A 26,100-nucleotide genomic window follows, 5' to 3' on the forward strand; every position below is an offset into this window, starting at 1 on the left:
ACTTTTTACAGACTTCTTTTCTCCTCTAGCATTCTTTGTGCTTTTATAAGGTAGCACTCGTTTCTTCTCTGTGAGGTTTTAAAAATTAATTTATATTTTTAATGTGTGTGGCCTGTGACTGCCATGTTTCTCAAGGAGTTAAAAGGTTTGTTGGTCAGTCAGTGCAATTTCTTAAATCTTTTGGACTCCTGTTGGGATAATCCCTTTGCATGATTTAAATTTCTGTTGGAAAGTATGATAATCAAAGTCTCTTTTTCTTTTATCCATTTTCCTTTCTTCAGTAGTTTAATAGCTCAGTTAGGTTTTAGCTGTTATAATTGCATGCAACGCTGTTTTCTCATATTTCTTTCTTCTAGTTTGGTGTTGATTTTGACCATTGTTCAAACTCGTTCATGGTTTGACTGTCCACTGAAAACTGAGCCAGAAATAACTTCTTTATGGGTAACCTTTCATTTTCTGTCTTTTAAAATATACTCAATTTCATTTTGTGATGTTTTTCAGGGCTTCTAATGTCTAGGACCTTCTGACGGTCTTCTGGAAGAAATTATTCATGATATATAAATATGCAGCTTTTGAATGATGCACAAACATTTGTTCTTTCCTAGTCCTGAGCCATGTTTTCCAAAATGTTTTTTCTGTTGTCTTCATACCAACACATTGAAGTAACCAAGTGTAAATTGATATGTTGACATAATTTAGAGTTTTTTGGTAGAATTTTTTTTTCTTTTATTCTCTCCAACAGTTGTTAATCCACTAACTGTAAATATCCTGGTTGTCCCAGCTTCTAGAACCTCAACTACTAACTTTCCATCTATCCTCTCTGTATCTTACATACATGCTATTTCTGTCATTTTTGTCTATGTTATCTCCTCCATTAGAATACAAACCCACTGAGGGCAGGAATTCTTTACCTTTGTATCCTCAGATTTTAGCATGGTACCTGACAGATAGTAAGCAATAAATGCTTGCTGGCATTTGGCAGTTTGTAGTCTTTTTTGCTTCTGCTTATCATGAGGGTTACAGGATTAGATAACCAGCAGTCCTGTCTATGTTTCTTATTACCTTTGGATACCTGATGAAATCAACTTCCATCATTTCCTTTATTTACTTCTCTAAGGAAAACATATGAGCCACATTATCATTATGCAAATAACCCCAACAAATATACATGAAACAGACTGATATGATGAATATCCAACTCACAACCTTTTCCTCTTATCTCTGGTCTTTCCCAGGCTAAGTACTTTTTTCCCTTTCCATATTCTTTCTTAATCTTCTCCTTAACTTCTTGCTATTTTTTATAAATGCAGAAAACAGGTCCCAGAATAGTCCCAGGTTTACACAATGCCTTAGATAGAAACTAGGTAAGTAATCCTTTCTTCCTTTTTTCTTTTAAGTTTTATGCCTTTTACATCATAACCACGTCCAGACATCTCTACCACTCAGTGACAAAAACGAACAAAGAAGACAAATAACAAAGACAAACAGCTAAACAAAACCAACCACCCAAGTGATTGTGCATGCCAGTGAATGCAGCATTCCATAATCAAAGTCCCATCACCCTCTTCCTAAAGGATCATGGTATACTACTAGGGTGAATGAAGGACAGACTATCCAGCAAGTTCCTAATCAAACTCTAAGCTTTTACATTTGTGTCAGTACATGTATCACCAGCATAGTATTCACTTGCCTTGCTGTAGTAGGAGGGAGGGATTTAAAGTTCACATAAAGACCACTGTGTTGTATGGTTCCAATTAAAAGCACCTTTTTCTTTTAGCATTTTAAATTCATCTTTGGGGTTGGCAGGAGGTATGAAATGAATACCCAGAACCTTCATTAATTTGTTTAATTTTAGAGAATGAAACAAAAAATAAGATACTATTTAGATTTTTGAAGGGTTTATTCCCCAAACCCTGATGGTGTTCTTGCTTCTATCTATTTGACATAAAATATGTGACTGTAAAGCCCTGTGTATAGTAATCACATTTGAATAATTACAAATAAGGGTCTACTGCTTAAACAAAATAGCTTAACAGTTTTAAGTTAAACAATGTTAAGTATTCTAGCAGAGGTGTCACCGTCTGACCAAAGCTGTCTGTAATACATCTGAGTGGTGCTGTACTAGATCAAAGTGTCATTGGTGAATGTTTAACAGAATAATTAAAAATACATTGTAATATAATGTTAATTTATCACTTTCTAAGTCAAAATGCAGCTCGCAAGGATCCATTTCTCTTTGAATTTGATAACACTGTTGTTTAAAATATATCTGTTTATTTGATGTTTCATTGATAGTAATTGTGCATATAATTTTACTGATATAATTTTTTTTTTTTGGAGAGGGGAAAGCAAGACAGTTGGGGTTAAGTGACTTGCCCAAGGTCACACAGCTCGTAAGTGTCAAGTGTCTGAGGTCATATTTGAACTCAGGTCCCCCTGACTACAGGGTCAGTGCTCTATTTACTGTGCTACCTAGCTGCCCTGATAGAAATTAATTTTAAGAAAAAAATAGTATTATAAAGGATTGCAATATCACAGGATGGAGGAATTTCCTCATCTCTTCCTCTTGAGATAAGATTGATTATAGAATCACTCAGCATTGGGCTTCATTTTTTTATCCCAGTTAAATTATCATGTTCATTGCGTGTTGTTCTCTTGGTTCTGCTTGCTTCAGTTAGCATTTTCCTCTTTTTTAAAGACATTGCAAAATATAATGCCCCACACTGATGGAGAGTTTACAAGGGCTAGGCAGAAGATCGGTAGCACATAATTCCCTAACCTCATGAATCTTAGAATCTGGGGGTTGAGGGTAAGGAGAAAGGGGAGAACTAATATAGTTACATAATATAATAATGATAGCTATAATTTGTAGTATTCTATGACCAGTACTTTAGAGAACTTCTTTTTTTTAATGGGCTATTTAAGTTTATTGTTCACTAAAGGAATCAGAGAGGATTTTTATGTAGTAGCTCACATTTCTTATAGTACTGCAAATTACAAAGCCCCATCAACTAATAAGCATTGCAGGTAATATTATCCCCATTTTACAGGTGAGGAAACAACCTCAGAAAAGACATCATTTGCTCAGCTCACATAGCTAGTAAGTTATCAGCATTGGGTTTAAACCTAAGTATCTCTGGACTCTTAATTCCAATACTTTTTCCACCAGGATATACGATCTCTTTTGTAGCCTATTCATGGAAGAGGTGGCATTTGTGTTAGGTTTTCAAAATTGTGTAGGAATTCAGCAGTGGAAAGGAGGAATTAGAAGCACATTTCAAGTGCAGGAAAGTGTGAGCAAAGATCTACCAGTGGAGAAATGTACTACCTGTCCAAGAAGAAGAGAATACTCTAGTTTAGCTGGAACAGAATACCTAAAGGGGAGTAACACAGGTTAAGGCTGGAAATGTAGGAGGTAGATGAGATTGTGGAGGGCCTTGAATACCAAAGAAAGGTTTTTGGACCTTACTCTCTAAAGAAAAGGGAGCCACTGAAAATTTTGGAACAGAATAATGGCAGGTGTGAGACTGTGTAGGAAAAATAGAGGTATTTCCAGGATGAGGAAAAAGAACTTGTGTTGATTACTTCTTGGTCAGGAAAGTAAGAGAAAGCCATCAAATAATGACTGACCAGAGAAAAGGAAACCAAAACCAAGGGCCAAGTGAGGCAAGTACTTATGGAAACCATTTGAAATAGAGAAAAATCCTTTGGAGAAGGATAATCTCTGTGAGACTTCTGCTTCCTTAGGACATAAAAAAAAAATTTAGATGTAGTAAGATAATATTTTAATTATTATTTATAGTTGATGGACTCTTCCTCTTCAGAAAGTACTGTGTGCTCATTTGTTTTTTTTTTATTTTGAAGCAAATTGATCTCATTGTATGATTTGACGTTGGGAATATTTTTTGATGGAATCACCTATATTTTGACCTTGTTGGATAATCGGGTGGAATATGTGTTGGTTCAAGGCAGGGGGTAATATTTTAAGCTTCATTGCATATGACTAATTTTAAAAATCCCATTCTTTCCTCACTTTGAAAATAAAAGTCCAAGGCAATTGTTCCCTAGAGCATGTTTATTTTTTTTGAGTGATTCATCAAGAGAAGTGAGGAAAATGAGTACTCCTGTTTGTTCATCCTTTGTAAACTTTGTGAAATGTGATGACAGCTGTTCAGACAGAAAGTTTGTCTGTTGAACCCAAAAGTTAGAAAAGAGACATCTGTTTTATAAATAAATTACCTTCGTCTGTGTTTCTAATGATTCTTGGTCTTTGTGAGTCACATAGAATCTCTGAAGGGTGTATAGAGTGTTAAGGGAAGACTGGTATCTCTGGTGTGAGGGCTGCCAAGCCTTTTAGGGCTGCTTTCCACTTTTGATGTCCACCTGCCAACCAGTTCTCACCTGTACCTCCAAAAAGCTGTACCATGCAGTGACCACACCCTTGTAAGACTATTTTGGCAGATGGGCTAACCCAGGTTGAGGATAACCCCATCAGTGAATTAGGGGGATGTCTATCCCAAGTGTGTGAAGACTTCCTTGGTGGAATGGGAGGTTGTGAACAGTTGGTCTAACAGGCCATGAAGGTGGCAGAAGCAGTTGCTGTGGAGTGCTTGGAGCTTGGTTAGACATTGAAGATGCCAAGGCTATCCACTGCCAGTCGTCTTGACGTTTGTTTTGCCACTGGACTCTGTTGATTCTGGAAGAGAAAGGCTGATGACTTCATGCAGTCCTACTTCACTTAAATACAAATTAAGCACGAGTCAAAAGACATCACCCATGCTGTTTTACCTACCTCAAAGTCCTGTGGTGATGGACAAATGATGAAGCAGCTGGTGCAGATCCACTGAGATCTGTGATCACAGTCCTGCACATAGGTGGCCCAGGGTTGTCTTCTTACTAGAACTAAAGCAACAGTGGGAATCAGTAGCCCCATGATTATTTGAGCAACCTTTTTGAAGGGCCCAATTGCTCACCTCCTGGCATGAGGAAGGGGCTAGAAAAGGTACCCTAAAAATTCTCTGCTTCATCAAACCGAACCCTGACCTGCTTAGAACAGCAGCTGGGGATCCCACCCTGTAGTAGAAACACACAAAAAAAGGAACAAAAACTTTTGTTAAAATGATTCTGCTTACCTTTGGTACATGGAATGTATGCACACTTAATGGGCAACACAAAACTCAGTAGACCTGAAAAACAAACAGATGTTGTTGCAAGAGAACTCAGCAAATATTGCATCTAAATAGCAGCCTTAAGTGAAACAAAACTGGCAGATGAAGGCCAGCTTGATGAAGTCTGGACTAGATAGACATTTTTCTGGAGTGGTCACTATGATGAGGAAGACTGTGAAGCTGGCATAGATTTTGCAGTCAGATCTAATCTAGTTAACAAGCTCATATGCCTCCCAAAAGAAGTGAATGATAGGTTCACAACATTGTGGTTGCCACTTGTAGTAAAGTGCCACACCATCATCATTAGTACATATGTTCCCACCCTGGCAAACCGTGATGGGGTCAAAGGGAAAATTTTATGAAGATCTGGAGACTCTCATCATCAATGTGCCAAAGAGGATAAGTTTGTAATTCTGGGTGACTTTAACACCATAGTAGTTATAGACTATGAAGCATGGCAGGGAGCTCTTGGGAGGAATGGTGTCAGAAACAGAAACAGCAATGATCCCTTACTCCTGAAGACTTATCTCATGACATTCCCATCACCAATTCTGTCTTCTGTTTACCTAAATGCTATGAAACTTCATGGATGCATGCTCACAGCAAACATCGACATTTAATAAACTGTCATTGTAAGGAGAAGAGACAGGATATGAGAGTGACAAAGACAATGTGTGGTGCAGAGTGCTGGACTGATCATGGACTTATCCTCTTCAAGCTAAATATTTGCATTCAAAAAAAGTGGTGGTCCCAAGGCAAGACGACTACCAGAAGATTTAATGTCAGCAGATTAGAGTGTGTCTCCATGGGTGAACAGTTTGTTGCTAACTTGGAAGGAAAGCTGAGCCAACACATGGTTTACAGCAGTGGAGCAGAAAAGCAGTGGGCAGCTTTCAGAGATTTGGTGTGCAGCATCACATTTAATCATTTGGGCCAGAATACTCACAAACATCGGGATTGGTTTGATGAAATGATAGGAAAATTCAGAAGTTAGTAAAGGAAAAATAAGAATTCCACAGGGTTGGGGCGGCTAAGTGACACAGTGAATAGAGCACTGGCCCTGGAGTCAGGAGAACCTGAGTTCAAATTCGGCCTCATACACTTAACACTTACTAGCCGTATGACCTTGGGCAAGTCACTTAACCCCAATTGCTCTGCCTTCCCCCCTCCAAAAAGAAAACAAAAAGAATTCCGCAGGGTTTATTATCAGGATAATTTGTCCATCTCTGAGAAGGAGCATTTAACTCCAATAAAAGTAAAGTGCAAGCAAAACTTTAAGAAATACAGGGGATTTGCTTTTAAAAAAAAATACAGGGGATTCTTGTATTACTAAGAAGGCAGATGAAATTCAGTTTTATGCTGATAGTAACAGTCCAAAGTGCTTTTATGATTTTTATGATTTCTATTTATAGGAATTTTGTAGTCTATTTATAGGCTGAAGACCTACAGTACATATCTACTCAGTGCTGATGGAGACACATTGATTAGTCATAAGGACATAATCCTGGAGAGCTGGGCTGAATACTTCCATAGTGTTCTCAACAGACTGTCATCAACCAATGCTGAAGCCATTGACTGTATATCTCAGGTTGAAGTCAATCCCTTTCTAACTGAACTTCCAACTGAAGAAGAGGTTTTGAAAGCCTTTAGGCTCTTCTGATTTGGTAAAATACCTGATGCTGATTCTGTTCTAGCAGAGGCTTACAAGTCAGGGGCTCCATTGCTCATACAAAAACTGATTGAAATCTTCCAGGTTATATGGCAAGAGGAGGTTATCCCATAGGAGTTTAAGGCTGCCTCCATTGTCCATCTGTATAAAAGAAAAGGAAATAGGTTGTCCTGTGACAATTACTGGGAATCTCTCCGTCACTGCTGACAGGATTCTTGCCAGAGTCCTCCTTGACAGATAACCTTCACCTGGAATATAGTTATTTACCTGAGAGCCAATGTGGCTTCAGAAAGGGCTGAGGAACAATTAATGTGTTGTTTGCTGCCTGACAACTTCAAAAGAAACAACAGGAGCAGAACAAAGTCTTGAACAAAATGTTCATTGTTCTGACCAAGTACTTTGATACTGTCAGTTGTGAAGGCTTGTGGAAGATCAGAGAACTTAATCAGTATTGTACACCGTTCCCATGATGGCGTGCTTGCGAGGGTTCTGGTTAATGGAAAATGCTCTTGCACTTTCCCAGTCATCAGCGGAGTGAAGTAGGACCGTGTGCTACTTCCCATGCTTTTTTAACATCATATTTTCAGTAATGTTGTTGGATGCTTTCAATGAGGATGAAAATGACATCAAGGTCTGCTACTTCAATGTCAATAAATTATTTAATTTGAAAAGGCTACAAGCCAAAACCAAAGTGGAGGGAGAGTTGGTGGATGCCTTTTTGTTCACAGATTATTGTGCATTCAGTGCGGCCTCTGAGGTGAGATGAAACAGAGTTTAAATTGATTCTCTGCTACTTGTGCTAATTTTGTCCTGATAATGAACACCAAGAAAACAGAAGGTTGTCCATCAGCTAACACTATGCTATCCCTACATGGAACCATCAGTTACAGTACCTGGAGAAATTTTTAATGCTGTGGATAAATTCACCTTCCTTAGCATTATACTTTCCAAGGGTACACACATAGATGATGAAGTTGATGCATGCATTGCCAGAGCTGGCTCAATGTTTGGGAAGGAAAGCGTGGGAGAGAAGAGGTATTAGGCTTGTCTGCCATACGGTTTTGCCGACCTCATTGTTGTAAGTACGTGAAACCTGGACACTCTACCAGTGCTATGTCAGGAAATTGAATTGCTCCCATTTGAATTATCTTAGAAAGATTCTGAAGATCACCTGACAAGATAAGGTACTGAATACTGAGATCCTTTCTTGAGTTGAACTGCCAAGCATTCAAACTGTACTGCAGAGAGAGAAACTCTACTTTCAAAGTCTCTCCAAAGAACTTTGGAATTAGTAGTGAGATATGGAAGACACTGACATAGGATCATTCAACATGGTGTACCTGAATCAAAGAAGGTGCTGTGCTCTATGAGCAAAGCAGAATTGCAGTAGTTCAAAAGAAACATGAGATGTGCACATTTCTGGACATCTCCCACTCCAGATATTCACATGGACTATTTGTGCCTGACTTTTAGAGCCTTCTGAGCTCCTATGGGTTTGATCATACACTATATGCTGACCCTGACATAATACCATTTTGGTCCTCTTTGACTGCAAAGGACAAGAACAAACCAACCAATGCCCCCAAACATCTTCTTTTAAACTGGAACACAAATATTAAGTGTCAGGGTCTATATTGGGTTCCATTTACAGTTTTGGGCTGTGTGTATGTGTGTGTGTGTGCACGCGCGCGCGTGCATGCGTGTGTGTTTTCTGCATTAGACTACTCTGATGTGCTATATTCTGCCTGTAATGTGCTTATTTTGTCACTAGGGGGCACTTGTGCCTTTTAAAAAAATAGTGGCATTTTTTAGGTTCAATCAGTCAGTCAGTCAGTCAGTCAACAAAGATTATCACAATACCTACTTCCAAAGAAAGTTTTAAATGAGATCATATCAGGTTTCAACTAGTCAGATTCTTCCATTAAGAACACAGTTATATGTAGGGATATATATGGGTATGGACTGAACCTGTAATTTCATGGATGCAGTGAACTTCAAGATGTGGAATCGCTTCCATGCTGGTCAGCAACTTCTCTAAAACTTACAGTCTTAGAGAATTTCCTAGAGGTTCAATGACTTGCCTAGAAGATGTCAGAGCCAGGACTTAAAGCCAAGTATTCCTGGTTCTGAGGCCAGCTCTCTATCCACTCTGCCATGATGCCTCCTGAAAGTTGTGTGCTTCGTTAAAGGTTTGATAGTATACATTTAGTATACATAACATATATATGTAGTACACGTTTAGAGTTGTAGAGGTATTAAAGGCATAATAAAACCTTTTCTGTCTAGTCAGAAATCCTTAACCTTTTTGGTGTCATGGACCCCATCTCAGAATAATGTTTTTAAATGCATAAACTAAAATACATAGGATTACCAAGGCAACCAAAAGCTAGTGAAAATAAAAGACAGTTTTTTTCTCCCATCTAAGTTAATGAATTCCCTGAAATTTATCAATGTACCCCTCTGGCACCTAAGTTAAGAGCCCCTGGTCAAGACTCTCTAAAATTCTCTAATGTACCTTTGGAGTTGGGAGACCTCAGTTTTTTGGATCTTCCAGGACAATTGTTGTGCTCAGGAATTTTGATCTTGACCTTGAATGCTTAGCGAAGCTTCACATTTTTCTTTGAAGATGAATTCTTTGTACATTGTGGCTTGAGCATTCTTTCACTTATTTGTCCTTGTTCATCAAACATGGCTGCCCTTATTTAGGGGTGATGAGGTCAAATTGACTGTCCCTTTTATGTACTTTTGGTACTTTTAATGTACTTTTGGTTCTTTGCTAAATGTAAAGTAAAACTATTCTCTTGCTTCCTCTTTGCCAGAGTGGTCTGCAGACTCAGGAGAGGTTTTAAGTAAAACTCTAAAAACTTGGATTTTTCTAGGTTTACTCAGGATATACTTTAGCTGTGAATTTTCTTTTCTTTTTTTTTTTTTTAAAGCAATTGGGGTTAAGTAACTTGCTCAAGATTACACGGCCAGTTATTTCTGGGTGTGGTGCTAAGTATCTGAGCCCGGATTTGATCTCCAGGTCATCCTGATACTGGAGCCGGTGCTCTTACTCGCTGTGCCACCTGGCGCCCCTAAGCAATTGGGGTTAAGTATGCTCAAGGTTACACGGCCAGGTGTTTCTGGGTGGGTGCTAAGTGTCTGAGCCTGGATTCGATCCCCAGGTCATCCCGACTCTGGGGCTGGTGCTCTTACTCGTTGTGCTACCTGGCTGCCCCGAGCTGTGCATTTTCTTATGCAATAGATTGTTAGAAACTTTAGTTCCTTCTGGATGCTGGCCTCCTACTTATTTTTCTGGCACTCACTGATTTATCAAAGCCATAAATTGTGAGAGTATTCATCCTGTCTTTCTCCTAAGCTCCAATTTCATGTCACAAGCTGCTTTTTAGACTTTTTTGAACTGGATGGCCCATATGTGTCTCCAGATCAAGATGTCTCATCATCTTTTTTCCCACCAAATCCATCCCTCCTCTGATTTTCCCTATTACTGGCATCACCATACTACCAGTTACCCAGGTTTGAATGCTTGGTGTCATCTTTTGGCTCTTCTTTCTTACATCCATACATACATTCATTTGCCAGGTCTTGTCATTTTTATCTCCACAACATCTCATATATATCCTAACCACCACTTTAGTTGAGGACCTCATCACCTTTCACCTGGACTGTATTGCAAGAGCCTCCTATTTGGTGGTTTCCCTGCCTCAGATCTCCTTACTCCAGTTCATCTTCCACCCAGCCAGTGATTTTCTTAAAGTGAAGCAGGTCCTACCAAGTCATTTCCCCATCTGTTAAAATTCACCTGTTCCTCCATTTCCCCTAGGATCCCAATGTAAATTCCTCTGTTTATAATTTTAAAGCTCTTTACAACATGGTTCTTTCTTATCTTCCCAATCTTCCTGTGCATTACTTCCACTCTCTTCTTCTCCCCCCCCCCCCCCCCACATACACACTGTGGTGAAGGCCAATCGGCCTACTCACTGTTCCTCACACATTACGATCTATCTCCCATGTCTTTGTACTGGTTATCCTCTCTATCCCTGGAATGCTCTCTCTTCACCTCTGCCTCCTAGACTCCCTGTTTTTCTTTAAAATTCAGCTCACGTGCCTCTCCTGATCTGATCTGCACCCTCCTCCCTCACCAAAGCATCCCCTATTGCTTTACCTTCCAAGATCATTTTGTATTTGATCTATATATATCTTATGCATACCTAACATACGTATATGTCACCTCCCTTGTTAGAATGGAAGCTCTTTAAAAGTAGGCATGTTTTACTTTTGCCTTTGTATTTCTGATGCTTAGCATATATCTGTATATAGTTAGTCTTTAATAAATGCTTGTTGATTGATTGAAACATCATATAATGGGCAGCTCTTTTCCAGTGAGATATCTTATGAGAAAACAAGTAGAACCAAGCTATTTTCCTTCTTTCCCCACTTAGCCAATTTGATACTAAGTTGGGTTTTTTTTTTTTTTTTGAGCAATCGGGGTTAAATAACTTGCTCAAGGTTACATGGCCAGTTATTTCTGGGTGTGGTGCTAAGTGTCGGAGCCTGGATTCGATCCCTAGATCATCCCAACACTGGAGCCAGTGCTCTTACTTGCTGAGCCACCTGGCCGTCCCTTAAGTTGTGTTTTTGAATTGAATATTGTCATTAATTTACTTTTTAAAAAAGTCATTACTTATTGCTTAAATGTCAAGTCAATGTCATTTTCTTGATTTTATTGCACGAAAAATGAAGATGCTACTGCCATATGTCTTAGGATGTAGGAACAACCATAGATAGGCTAGAAAAGGGGAAATTGATGTCTTGACCAAAGTTGGTGGGTTTTTGTTTGTTGTTCCTTTGATGTGTGTTTGTATATGTATGTGCTTATGAGGTAAGGGTATTGGTGATATTTTATGATTGTTTTCAAGGAAATGTCTGGGGAATCATTCTTTTCTTCTCTCAATCTGTTTTTTTACTCATGTCTTCTTGAGAAATACTACCTTATTCCTCTATACTTAATATTTAATTTTGCACACATACTGGCTTTTTTAATCATGTGATAAGATCATTGGATTTATTTGTTTTTGGTTTAAGTTTTCCTTTCTAGTACTTATTTTGCAGTAATGTGATTATTCACAAACATTGGGAATTGTTATTTCTATAGAGTAGTTCAGACATGTACAATTAGCTTCCAAATAAATAAATATTAGATATTTTGGGTTGCAAAACATCTACAACATGATTTCAGACAATAGAAACTATATAGCATTTCCATAACCATTTTTCTTAATTCCACAGTTTTATTTTTATCCATAAATGTCTATTATTAGTATATAGACCAAAATTCTTAAGATCACAATGTCAATAATAGTAGTAGCCAGGAAAAAAATAGTAAAAGCTTGGTATATTGAATTAGGCTATTCGACCAATTCTCTTACCTTTCTCCTTTTATTTCTTTTCTTTTCCTCCTATCTCATTTTCCCTTTCTGCTTTTCCTTTTTACAGTACTTTTGAATTCTTTAAAACACTAGTTTATAAGGGCTTATCTTGCATATGTAATAAAATTTGTTATCCTGGACAAAGTTGAATCCATCCCTCAGTTTGAAAAGGAAAAAAAAGACAGTAAGATAGGAAAAAAAAAACCATTCTGGTTATTTATGACCATTGTTAGGTCTTTTTTAAGTGAATTTGAAACAAACAACCTTTATTTATAGCTTGAGCTTTCATTCATTGGTGGGTTATACCAATATGTGCCCATGTTATTATGGGAATAGTTTGTCCTTTGCTGCCACCAAAATAGCAAATAGAGCACTTGGTGGATTTGAGTCCCTTGAGGATAATTCCTGTCATTTTTATTTTGGTACTAGAAGAAGGTCTGCCTGAAATTTCTTGAACAAAGAACCCTTCCATTTCACAATTAGAGCTCAGACTTAAAATGCAAGTATATCTTAACAGGTGTATCTGCTGGGATGTACCAGTGCCAGAAGTCATGGGACTGGCCACTACCTTTCCTCTTCTCTCATCTAAATGTTTTTCCCACTGTTATTTGGAGAATGTTTTCCCTCTGGTAAAAAAAAAAAATGTATCTATTTACTTTATAATAAAAGTCAAGGGAAAAGTAGGATTCCTTTTATGTTGACTTAAATTGAATGTATCTTAAAACTACCTCAGTTTTGTATAATTATAGTATTTCTGAAAAATATGCAGATTTTTGCCGAGAGTAGCCTAATTCACAGTGCTGTTAGAGGAAAACATATGTGAAGTATTTGAGGGTAGAGAGTTGGATTAGATGGTCTGTCTTGTGATACTTTTGAATGCTCAAAAATTCTGTGATAATTTTAGTAGGAGCTTCTTTTAAAATTTTGTAGTATCAAGTGATATATATGTATATGTGTGTATACATATATATGTATACACACATACATGTAGTCAATGTTTGTTGTTGGGTAATTATCATTAGTCTAACCTGTGATTTCATTGAGAAAGTATCAAAGTGAGCACCCCTATCAATGCACATTAGCACCTTAATTGTTATTGCTTTGGTATGTGTATGTATATGTGTATGTTGTGGGGTAAGGGTCTTAGTGGTATTTTATGATCTTTCACGAAAACATCTGAAGAGTCATTCTCTTTTCTCTGTTTTTCTTGTTCTTGCTTCTACTCATGTCTTCTTGAGAAGTACTGCCCTATTCCTCTACATTTAATACTTAGTCTTACATAATACGATTTAAAAAAAAATATCACATGATGAGATAATTTGATTTGTTTGCTTTTGCCTTCATGTTTCCTTTCTAGTACTTAGTTTGTAGGAGTGTGATTATTCACAAATCATGGGATTTGTTTTTTCTATACAGTAGTTCAGGCATGTATAATTTTTTAGCATATAATTACCTACCATTTTAGAGAATTCCATGGTATGGAGAAGTTAATACCTTGCCCATGGTTACACAGTATGGATCATAGTCAGGACTTAAACACAAGTCTTTCTCATCTCCAGTGTTGGCCCTCTCAACACTGTACCATGATAACTGTCATTATTGATAATAATAAATAATATTTTTATAAGAACTCTTTATTCGAGGTGCCATGTGATAAATCTTATTGATTGATTGATTGATTGATTGGCTTTTTGGAGGGGGTACGGTAGGGCAATTGGGGTTAAGTGACTTACCCAAGGTCACATGGCTAGCTTTTTGTGTTAAGTGTCCGAGGCCGCATTTGAACTGAGGTCCTCCTGACTCCAGGGCCGGTGCTCTATTCACTGCACCACGTCACCATCCCATGAATCTTATTTAAAAAGAGTCCTTTTGTAAACTTGAATAATGACACCTTAAATTATTTTATGTACAAGTTTTAATTTATTTTATTTTCTTCATTTTTTTTAAAAGAAGGGGCATTTTTTTGTCTATTCTGAGAGACATTTATATTAGAATATGGATAAATGCTTGGTAATTCACACTTTGAGCCCATATAATTCATTTAGCATTTGTTAAATGCTTCCAAGGCACAGATTCTTGTGCTAGGTAGGCAGAGAAAACGTCTTCTCTTGAACTTGCTTTTGGTTTTGGAGAAACAACACATGTTTAGAAAATGAAACACAACCCATAGACAAAGTAATTCTAGTGGGAGGGCAGTAACAACTGAGAGGTTCAGGATGGGCTTCATGTAGGACGTAGACCTTGAGCTAAGCCTTCCTTTGGTGAATGACAGAATGTCCCTGGTATAGTGTAGTTCTTAGTTAAACTACAAAGCTACTTCTGTTCAGCTTCAGGGTATACTTTTGAATGTATTGAAACTTTTTCTTTTTTAAGACAGGCAGGAGAGACATGTGGATTGTTTCTTGAAAGTACTCCATCAGTAACCCCCCAAAGCTAGCAACTTTCTCTGGAATATAAATATTAAATAGTGCAGTCCAATCCAACCATCATTTATTAATCCCCTCCTATGTATAAGGCATGATCATGATAATCATGCTTTTAGAAATTGGCTATTCTCATACATACACATATATGTATGTATGTGTTTGTATATGCTTATATATAGAACTGTTGACTTGATTTGTTTTTGGAGAGGCTTTAGTGGAAAGATTTGTAAATAGAAATCTGTACTGGACTAATGGAGACTACTTAAAATGAGTTGACATTTCATTTCTTTTTGTATGTTTAGCATTCCACACAATTACATTAACTGTGGCTTCAAGAGGGATTAGGATGCTTTAGTGAAAAGAGAATTTAAGTGGGAGTCTGAAACCTGGGTTCTGCTCTCAGTTCTGCCACTGATTCAGCAAATGTTCTTAGGGAAGTCTTTTAATCTCTTTCAGCCTCAATTTCCTCATTTGTAAAGTGAAATGTTTGGATCTAATGCTCTAATGCCTTGTGATTCTTTAAAAATACTAAACAATTCTGTGATGCTTTGACTAGGAATTTCTCTTTTAAAGTTTTAAAATATTAAAGTTTTTATGTTTAGGAAAGATAGATTGGGCATCTTACCATCTTTTCTGTTAACTATGAAAATACCCAAAGATACATAAAACTCACTTCATAGAATCATAGCTCTAGAAGCTGGTAGGCACTTCAGAGACTATCTGTGTTTGAATGCCCTCATTTTCCAGAGGAGGAAACTGAGGTCCAGAAAGATTGTGACATGCCTTAGGTCATGTAACTAAGATTTGAACACACATCATCGAATCTGAAGCTAGTGTTCTTTCCACTATTCAGATACAGACCTTATTATGTTTCAGGAATACCAAATTGCAAAATAAAAATTAAGACAAGTTAGTGTTTCTAAGCCATCTGCTTAAAAGAGAAATTAAATGTGAAGTAAGACCTGTCCATACTTTTATAAATATTGTTAAGTATTGCCCCTTGGAAATGTTTATTTAATTTTTTATCTTTATGCTAGAATGACTTTGACTGTATTTTTTTCTCTTTTCAGCTGGGAGTATGGTTTTCCCTAGGCTGTGCTTATATAGCACTGGAAGACTGGGGAGGTTCAGCCAAGGCCTTTCAGCGCTGTGTGACATTGGAGCCTGATGTATGTTTTATTTTATTGATTTTCTTTCTCTGTTACAACTACAAATGATTGTTCCTAATCAGTCATTTAGGCTGTGTACCAGTTCAACAGAGGGCTGTGATACTGGGAGGAAAACTATCCCTGAAGGGAGGCAGGAACAGAAAGAAGTACAGTATAGCTGAAGACAGTGTTACCCTGAAATCTGGGGACTAAGCAGACTGTCTTTTCATTTGAATGAAGGAAAAATTTTGAGTAGATATAGTACCTACCACCCAGGTTTGTTGTGAGGATCATTATTTGTTTAACTCTTGTTACTGTTATTTACAGCTGTTTCTTTAAAAAGAAGTTTCCATTTTATGTACCCTTTACAGTAAAAGAAAGTTTCCTAGTCACTAAGTTCTTATTCTCAGGTGATATCATGTACTGTCTATATTAACAATACATGTTTAATTAAATCAGTTATTAAAAATCTTCTTTGGTGAAAAGTTAGAAAATTAAATTCATGATTGGCCTTCTCAAAAATACAATGTTAAGGCATAAAAACAGTATCCCCACAACTTTCTATGGAAAAGAAATTCGAAATATCTCAGTCCAACCCAACAATCATTTATTAATCCCCTACTATGTATAAGATGCTGTTACTATAAAAGTGCTTTTTCAAATTGATTATACTTACAGCATTTTGAAGATTAAAATTTTAAAGTTTATCATAATTATTATCATAAAATTAAATTTACTTTCTTTTTATTTTCTGGGGTATGAAACATAAAAAGATATTAAAGATGCCATATTTTAGATACAAACATTTTTTCCCACCAAATTAGAAATACTTGGTTTTGTTAATTACATTCTTTTTTTAATCATTATAGAATGCTGAGGCCTGGAACAATTTATCTACTGCTTATATCAGACTAAAACAAAAGTAAGTACTTCAAACAAATAAAAAGAGCATTGCTTCCAAAGTAAACAAATCAGATTTCCTTCTATCTCAGCACTGAGCCTACCGCTCCCACAGTTTTTATTACTCTTTGACTTTTTCCCATTCTCTGATTTTAAGTTTTCTCCCACATTAGTTTGGTCTGGGGTTTGTTTTTTAATGTAGCAAATACACACATGCACACACACACACACCTATACACATTTTGGGTTTTATATGTGAAAAACACCAATTATGTAATAAAAATGTCAATCTTTTATTTTTGAATATTAAATCTACAAGGGCAAGTCAATAAATTTAAACTATTTCTTTTAATCAACAAATATTTACTGTGTCTCAGTGAATATAGGTCCCTCTCCAATAGAATGTATTAAAAATAGACATTTCAGTTTTCCCCCTGCTCTGCACTAAAATAAAGTTTCATGTAGTACTATGTTTCTTTCTTTCTTTTTTTTTTTTTTTTTTTTTGCTTTTTGCTTTTTGGAGGGCAATTGGGGTTAAGGGACTTGCCCAAAGTCACACGGCTAGTAAGTATGTCGAGTGTCTGAGGCTGGATTTGAACTTATGTCCTCCTGACTCCAGGGCCAGTGCTCCATTCACTGTGTCACCTAGCCTCCCTATAGTACTATGTTCTTATTTCTTGTGATAGTATGCCCACTGATGTTAAGTATGTGTATTTAATTAAAATAATTACTGAAACTTTTCTAAAAGTCACCTGTAATCATTCTGTTATTAATACAGACAAGGCTTCCGGATCACTGGACTTCCTGTTAGCAACAACTTCTCCATAGGCTTAGGCACATGTTTCTATCTGGATCTGGTCCTAGTGCTGCCTTATACAGAAGAGGAGTCTTGCTACTTGTGCCTTCCTCGTGACTAATTGTATCCTAGCCTTGGTTCCTTAGAAACAGGAGCTCATCACTTCTGCTTCCTTTCCCTCCATCTCCCTCAGATAGATCTGATCTGATTCTTGCCTGCAAGGTAGAAATGCCTTAGCGCATTGATATAAGCCTTGGGAAGGTGATCCTAGCATCCTAGAATTTGTGATACAGAAGGAAAGGAAAATCAGACATAGCCTTTTGTGCACCCTGACTTTTCACTTCAGGGAACAGATTTCAGAGGGTTCAAGGATAGGTTAGTATTTCATGACCTAAAGTTTTGCATTGTAAATCCACCCAGGAAATTCTGAAGTAATGTAGAAAAACAACTCAGGGAAAGAGAAGAAGGAGGAATTGTCTAAAGAGAGTGATGTTGATCACTCACCTACTTTGTTTCCGGTTCTTTGAAACCTAATTTATCTCACACATTACAAGATCTATTCGACATCATCCTTTCTTGGCCAAGGGCCTCACTTAATACTTGACTGAGAATATTGAGGCCATTTGCCATGAGTTCATCTTTTTTTCCTCTTCCTCCTCATCTCATAATTCCTCAACACTGTTTTGTACTCTTTTCTCCTTTGATGGTCTCTGATGAAGAGGATGTGCCCTTTTAGTTCACCAACTCCTCTACATATAACTTTGGCTTTTCATGACATTGCTCTTGCTTGATTCTCCTTTTAACTTTCTGACATCTTCCCAGTCTCCTTTGCTGGATCATCATCCATGTCATACCTTCTCATTTTGGGTGTATATCCAAGACTTTGTCCTAGCTATCTTTTTCTTTCTACATTCTCTCACTTAGTGACCTCACCAGCTCCTGTGTGTTTAATTTATTTTCATTAAAGTAAATATGCATATTCATATATCTGTATATTCATTTGTATATTGCATCATCCATCCATCCATCCATCCATCCATCTATCTCCTACCTTAATTGCACAGGCTTTAGTCCTACATCAAGGAATGTGCTCCGGATTTAGAAGACCTGGATTCTTATTCTGCTTATGAAGCTTACTAGCTGTGTGACCTTGGAAAAGTAACTTTAACTCCATAGACCCCAGTTCCCTTATATATAAAATGAGAGGGGTTAGATTAGATGGCTTCCAGGATTCCTTTCAGTTATAGAACTAGGATTCTGTGATCCTATAATCACTAACTAACTATTGAGCACTTTGAACTGGATTTCCCATAGTCTCAAACTCATCGTGCTCCAGATAAAGCTTGTTATCTTTCCTTGGCTAATCTAGCTGTCTTCCAGACTTCTCTCCTTCTTTTGAGGGTATCATGCTGGTTTTCAGCCTAGGAGTCATTCTTGATTCATTTACCTCATATATCCAGATTCACTGATTGTAAAGGGGGTGAGGAAGGGTTATGTCCTTGAATGACAGCAGCATTCCTACTTGACTTTGTCATGGAAACTGAAACATTCTTTTCTTAGATGGTTTGATGACACAGTATACAGTAGAATAGGTACAGCCTTCACATGTTGTGGGTTCTGGGGTGAGAGATCCTCTAAACATAGGCCCTTGAATTAAAATTAATGGTGTGGCACCCCACACCATTAGGTCCAATACTAATGAAGAGAGAGGAGGCGCAAGGGCCTTTTGTCTCATGCCTACTTATTTCATTTCCCTTGAGTTAGTTTGCAGTAGTTTAAGGGGAAGGGAATTTTTTCCCTTATCTCTTTGAGATCCTGAAATGCTTCCTCTGGCATAAGCTAACAGTCTCTGTGAATAACACACAGCTTGTTCTTCCTTCATTCTTTCAGTAAATCATTAATATTAGGTTTCTGATAGCAACTGATTGTATTAAACCAGAAGACAGCCAAAATAAGTTTTAAAAGAGGTGAAGGGACCGAAGGGGAGGCGGGCCTGGCATGCTTGCAGGATGATCTCAGCCACATTTTCTAGTAACTCTGATAATTTTGAGTTACTAGGCTCTTGGTGCTCCTTGTTTTTCTTTCAGCCCATCAGTCTTGTGAGCACAGCTCTTTCCTAGGAGTTTCTGCCCCTTGCCTTGTAGCAGCTTCTCTGAATTAGCTCATTATATAGAAGTAAAGTTGTAACGTCAGAGGCAAGCCTCCTTCCATTCCTTCTTCCCTCTTCTCCTTGCTGCTACACAACACATAGCTCATGTTAGACTCATGAGATGGTGACATCAGGAGTAAATCACTGTTGCTTCTTTCAAAAAAATGTTAGAGATGATTATGGTCTCTTAAATCATCTTGTTCTCCCCACCACTGCAGCATTTTTTACTATATAGTATTTTCCAACTGTTCTGTTTAGTACAGCTTTAAATATCTTCAGTGATGGTTTCCAAAGTTCCCTTGGGAAATTTTCCTTGTCTTGTTAGCTTTCCACATTAGGCTTCTCTAGTAGAGGGATACCTTGATTAATGGGTCTTCTGGAAATGAAACCCCCTTTTTGAAGAAGTCAGCTGTGGTTGTGGTTTTTGTTTTGTTTTTGTTTTTAAGGAAATGTTTTGCAATTTTGGGAGCCTAAGAAGCCTAGTTTGAACTCAGGTCCTCCTGACTCCAGGCTCAATTCACTGGGTTACCTAACTGGTGACCAATTCACTGGACCACCTAACTGCCCCCCTTCTTTCTTTAAGAGCAGTCATTGAGAACCAGAAAGATGGAGCTGTGATTTTGCAGCCACAGAGCCTAGTCTATTGAGAAGACGAAATTAGGAAGTTCTGGGACTCACCCCTGGGTTGTGGTGGCCCTGCTGGGTGTTAGACAAGGCTTTTTCACCTCTTTGAAAATGAATTTTGTTGTCTAAAACGAGATCAGTAACATATTAGTAGTACTCATTACCTTACAAAGTTGTTATGAAGATTAAATGAGGCAATCTATATGGAAAAGCTTCTGAAAAGTGCTATGTCAATGTAATATAATAGTTTTCTTGAATACTGTATATCCTGCTGAATGGTTTAATTTTTCATATTCTCTATGTAGATACACTTAGAGAAATCTATTCTTTTAGTGTTTCAGAATGATTACTTCTTTATTTTTTGTGTTATATAAGTGTTTTTACATTCATTCATTCATTCATTTATTTGTTGCTTTTTGGAGGGGGCAATTGGGGTTAAGTGACTTGCCCAAGGTCACACAGCTAGTTTTGTGTTAAGTGTCTGAGGTTGGATTTGAACTCAGGTCTGCCTGACTCCAGGGCTGGTGCTCTATTCACTGTGCCACCTAACCGCCCTTTTATGTTTATTTTTATATATTATGTGTGCCTAATGACTGAGTTTTTTCCCCTGTCCTTTCTTCTTTCTTTTCTTTTTTTTTAGTGTTTTTTTTTCTTTTTTGGAGAGGGGAAAGGCAGTTGGGGTTAAATGACTTGCCCAAGGTCACACAGCTAGTAAGGTTCAAGTTTCTGAGGTCAGATTTGAACTCAGGTCCTCCTGACTCCAGGCTCAATTCACTGGGTTACCTAACTGGTGACCAATTCACTGGGCCACCTAACTGCCCCCCTTCTTTCTTTAAGAGCAGTCATTGAGAACCAGAAAGATGGAGCTGTGATTTTGCAGCCAGAGAGGATGATGGGAGAGAGAGGAGCAGTTTCCTTATTGAACAAATAAATGAATGAAAAAGCATTTATTAAGCCTTTACTCTTTTACTAAATGCTGGGACATAGAAATATAAAAACTGGATTTCCATTCCTTCAAGATTTTCATAAGGGGAAATGACATTGATAGAGGACTGGCATTTAGGGAGGGAAAATTTGTAGATTACAGAGATGGTGAGTAGAGAGCCTTAGGGCAATTGATTGATTATCCTTTCCAGAAGTAGTGGTAGTATTGATTGGTTACTGCTAGATAGGTACATACTATACCCATCAAAGAAGTATGGTCTAGAGCAGAGGTTCTCAAACTTTTTGGTCTCAGGACCCTTTATACCCTTAAAAAATAATTGAGGACCTCCCTAAGAGCTTTTGTTTATGTGGGTTATATTAGTATTTAATATATTAGAAATTAAAACATCTTAGTTTTATGAAAATAGTTTTTGACTTTGTGGACCCCTGGGAAAGGTCTCAGGAGTCCTCAGGAATCCTTGGACCACACTTGGAGAGCCATTAGTCTGGAGGGTCTGGACTGAGGCCCACTTGATATAATCTGCTATGTGAATTTGTGTCCATGCATTCAAAGATTAGGACAGCTTGACTCAAGGGTAAGAATTCCAAAGCTGAGTGGCAGTCATAGTGAAGATGCCATGAGGGAAAAAACAGTGAGATTAGCTTATATAGAAAATACTGACCTATACTTGGCCTTTATCTGTTTAATTTTTACTACAAAGAATTAAACTTTAAAAATATCACACTGAAATTTATATAGTGGGTTTAGAGTTTCTTTGCAACATAGAAAGCCTAAGTTAACTTATAAAATTAAAAGAAAAAATGATATTCTCTTAGAGCAGCCTATTTTCGAAAATTTCATGTTAGAATTTTTTTTGTGTGTGGAGGAAGTTGATATGTGATTTTGTGGTAGAGAGAAGATACAGCAAAATAATGATACATTTTGTTTATTGTACTTTTTGGAAAATAATCATTCACAAGTACATTTGAAAACCAATAAATAGAAATAAGAACTAATAGTAACCTTGAGCAAGTTACTTAACCCCAATTGCTTAGGGGTGGCCAGGTGGCTCAACGAGTAAGAGCACCGGCCCCAGTGTCGGGATGACCTGGGGGATCGAATCCGGGTTCAGACACTTAGCACCACACCCAGAAATAACTGGCCGTGTAACCTTGAGCAAGTTACTTAACCCCAATTGCTTTAAAAAAAATAAAGAACTAATAGTAACTAAGTTAGCTCAAATTTCTATTTCTGGCAAAAACAATACTGCTTCTTTATTTGCTGGTTATATTACACAATTTGATTTATATTTGTATTTTTGGAAAGAGTGCTGGACTTGGAGATGGGAGACCTGTGTTCAAATCTCAGTCCTGCTACCTTTGTGAATAAGCCTTTCCCTCTTTGGTTCCTGGTTTCCTCATCTATAAAATAACCTCTGGGGTCTCTTCTGGCTCCAACTCTATGATCCTATAATCCTTTTTTCTCCTTGAAACAATTTTGTAATAGTAAGTCTTCTTGTGATTTAGTCAGAAGTCTCAGTTAGAACCAGTTCAGAAACCTGTAGCAGAAATGAGATTTGGCTTATAACACAGAGATTTGGGAGTTAGAGATTCTTTCCTCATTTTTGCCATTGTCAGTGTACAGTTTTATTTTGCTTAATTGCATACCTTTTTCCCTTTATTCCTTTGTTAAGGAAAGATTATGATGGTAACATTCATTTATTATGAGCTTGATAGAACTATCCAAATTATTTTGCCTTGGTGGAATTACTGTCATAACCATTGGGGGAGGGGAAGGGGTGAGAACTAGTTGTAAGTGCAAGGAACTCCTTCCACTAATGCAAATGGATAATTTTATAGTCTTAAAGAGTCACCTGGTACACTTTGTAGTCAAGTGACTTTCATGCAGCCAGTATGTGTTGGGGTCAGAGCTTTCTGACTGTTATAGCAAATACTGCTTTGAAATAGCAGGGTCATTAAGAAATCGTTTTGCCTCGAAGATGTTTTGATTGTCATAATGTGTCATAATGAAAATTGCACTATAGTGAATCATAAAACCAGAATTAGGGCAGTTAGAAAACTTAGGAGTCATCTAATCCAACTCCCAGATTCTAGATGAGAAAAATGAGGCTCAGAGTAGTAAGTTAACTAAACCAAGTTTAATCAGTTAGTGGCAGACATGAGACTAGAATCCAGGGATCCCACTACCTGGTCCTTTTCATCACACTTTCTCCATTTCCCTAATTTTGCAAAGATTTACAGCAACTTAATATTGTTGTTCATACTTCATTTTCAAAGAGAACCAATGACATATCATGGGTGATGTCTTGACTTGTACCTGAATTGGATTTAAACAAGGCAGAGGTGCATATGCTTAATCAGCTGCAAGTAGTAGCTTGGGTTTAGTGAACTGCATGTACAAGGTAGTTGTAGTAGACAAATGGCATGAAAGGTTTTGGATCTTAACCTTGGGAGTCAGTAAGAAGGATTGGGTTGGGAGGAAGGGGAAAACCCTTTTTCTTGTCTTATTCTTACTCTTGTAAAAAGTTTTGACTAATAGCATGGATTTGCAAGATAAATGAGCAGGGCTGGGTGTGTGCTTGGTTCAGCTGTTAGCAAAGTTCTGTATGATAAATCAGCTGTTCTGTCTAGAAGTCACAAACCTGCTTCTCTTAAAACTGTGATCTTTTTTGTTTTGCTTTTGAACTCAGGAGCATTGTTGACAGAACTTAGGGTCTACAGTTATCTCTTCCACATCATGACTTTCCCCACTGTGGTTGTGATGTATCAACAGGTTGGCATAATAAATTAAATAGGAATTTGGGGGGAGTTTTGCAGAAGCCACAGATGATATGCAAAAGCCAGCAGGTACAGAGAAAACTTAGAAACTCAGAAATGCATTAACACATATGTGTGTGTATGTGTGAATGTGTGTGTGTGTGTGTGTGTGTGTAGAGAGAGAGAGAGACAGAGAGAGACAGAGACAGAGAGAGTATTGTATAATATCAACATGTTTTATATTTTAATACCATAGTAATTTCAGACTTCTCTGATATGAAGGAAAGGCCAAAACATTTTATATAGATTTTCCAGAATGTGGGGACACTGTGCCCTTAATCCTTGTGATGTATGAGGGAAGAGATAACTATAGTTTGAAGTTACCATAATAAATAACTCAGCTCTAGGACAGGAGTTCTTAACTTGGGGGTCCTTGAATTTATGTTTAAGATATTTGAGTGACTCAGTATAATTGGTTTCCTTTGTAATCCATTTTTCTTCACGCATTAAAAAAAATCCAAAACGCAGCATGGAACCTAAGAGTTGTTTTGATTTGCATTTCTCTAATCAATAGTGATTTAGAACATTTTTTCATGTCTATAGATATCTTTAATTCTTCATCTGAAAACTTCCTGTTCATATCCTTTGACTATCAATTGGGGAATGACTTAAATTTGGCACAATTATCTATATATTTTAGAAATGAGATTTTTATCAGAGACACTGGTTGTAATATTTCTTTCCCAGTTTTCTGTTTCCCTCCTAATCTTGGTTGCATTGGCTTTGTTTGTATAAAACCTTTTCAATTTAGTGTAATCAAAATAATCTATTTTGCATTTCATAATGTTCTCTATCTTGTGTGGTCATAAATTCTTCTGTTCTCCATAAATCTGACAGGTAAACTATTCCTTACTCCTCCAGTTTGCTTATAGTATCAGCCTTTACTTCTAAATGGTGTACCCATTTGACTTTATTTTGGTATATTGTGTAAGATATGCCCAGTTTCTGCTATACTATTTTCCAATTTTCCCAGCAGTTTTTGTCAAATAGTAACTTCTTATCCCAGAAATGAGAGACTTTGGGTTTATCAAACAGTAGATTACTATAATCATTGACTACTGTGTCATGTGTTCCTAATCTGTTCCACTGATCCACCACTATTTCTTAGCCAGTACCAAGTAGTTTTAATGATTGCTGATCTATAATACAATGTAAGATCTAGTATGGCAAGGCTACCTTCCCTAGCATTTCTTTTCATTAACTCCCCTGATATTCTGGACCTTTTGTTCTTCCAGATGAATTTTGTTGTTATTTTTTCTAGCTATGTCAATCTTTTGGTAGTTTAATTGGTATGGCACTGAATAAGTAAATTAATTTAGGTAGAATTGTCATTTTTATTATATTAGCTCAGTCTACCCACAAGCCACTGTTTTTCTAATTATTTAGATCTGACTTTATTTGTGCAAAAACTGTTTTGTAATTGTTCAGATATTTGCCGGGTTTGTTTTGGCAGGTAGACTTCCAAATATTTTATAATATCTACAGTAACTTTAAATGGAATTTATCTTTCTGTCTCTTGATGTTGGGCTTTGTTAGTAATATATAGAAATGCTGAGGATTTATGTGGATTTATTTTATATAAAAACCAACATTCTGGAAAGAGATCCACGGGATTCCCTAGATTGTGCCGGAGGGGTTAGTGGCCCCAAAAGACAGTTAAGAAGGGTCAAAAGCTCTCTGGCTGTAGGAGGTTATGTCTAAAACTTATATTTTAAAATTCAGTGCCTTATACTTGGGCAGCTAGGTGGCTCCGTGGGTAGAGTGCCAGGCCCCAAGTCAGGAAGACTTATTTTTCTGTGTTCAGTTCTGGCCTCAGACACCTACTTTGTGACCCTGGGCAAGTCACTTAACCCTGTTTGCCTCAGTTTCCTTATCTGTAAAACAAGCTGGAGAAGGAAATGGCAAACTTCGCCATTACTTTTGCCAGAAACCCCAAATGAGGCCGTGAAAAGTCAGACATGATTGCCAATACTGAACAACAACAAGCCTTGAATATAGTAGTCACTTACTGAATGTGTCAAGTTGA

General features: G+C 37.3%; 1 protein-coding gene across 3 annotated transcripts in view; it reads left to right on the forward strand.

The window, feature by feature from the left end:
- The window catches only part of TTC27 (tetratricopeptide repeat domain 27), a 250,727-nt gene that overhangs the window by 180,364 nt on the left and 44,263 nt on the right, over positions 1 to 26,100 (forward strand). For all 3 annotated transcript variants that reach the window (XM_069072168.1, XM_069072169.1, XM_069072167.1), the window contains 2 exons: positions 15,766 to 15,864; positions 16,713 to 16,765. In XM_069072168.1, coding sequence (XP_068928269.1) covers positions 15,766 to 15,864; positions 16,713 to 16,765 — 152 coding nt within the window. The remainder of the gene's footprint in view (positions 1 to 15,765; positions 15,865 to 16,712; positions 16,766 to 26,100) is intronic.

This window comes from Petaurus breviceps, unplaced genomic scaffold, assembly GCF_028583685.1.
Source record: "Petaurus breviceps papuanus isolate PSGF00001 unplaced genomic scaffold, PetGlider_PUasm1.0 90845, whole genome shotgun sequence".
NCBI classification, from domain to species: Eukaryota; Metazoa; Chordata; class Mammalia; order Diprotodontia; family Petauridae; genus Petaurus; species Petaurus breviceps.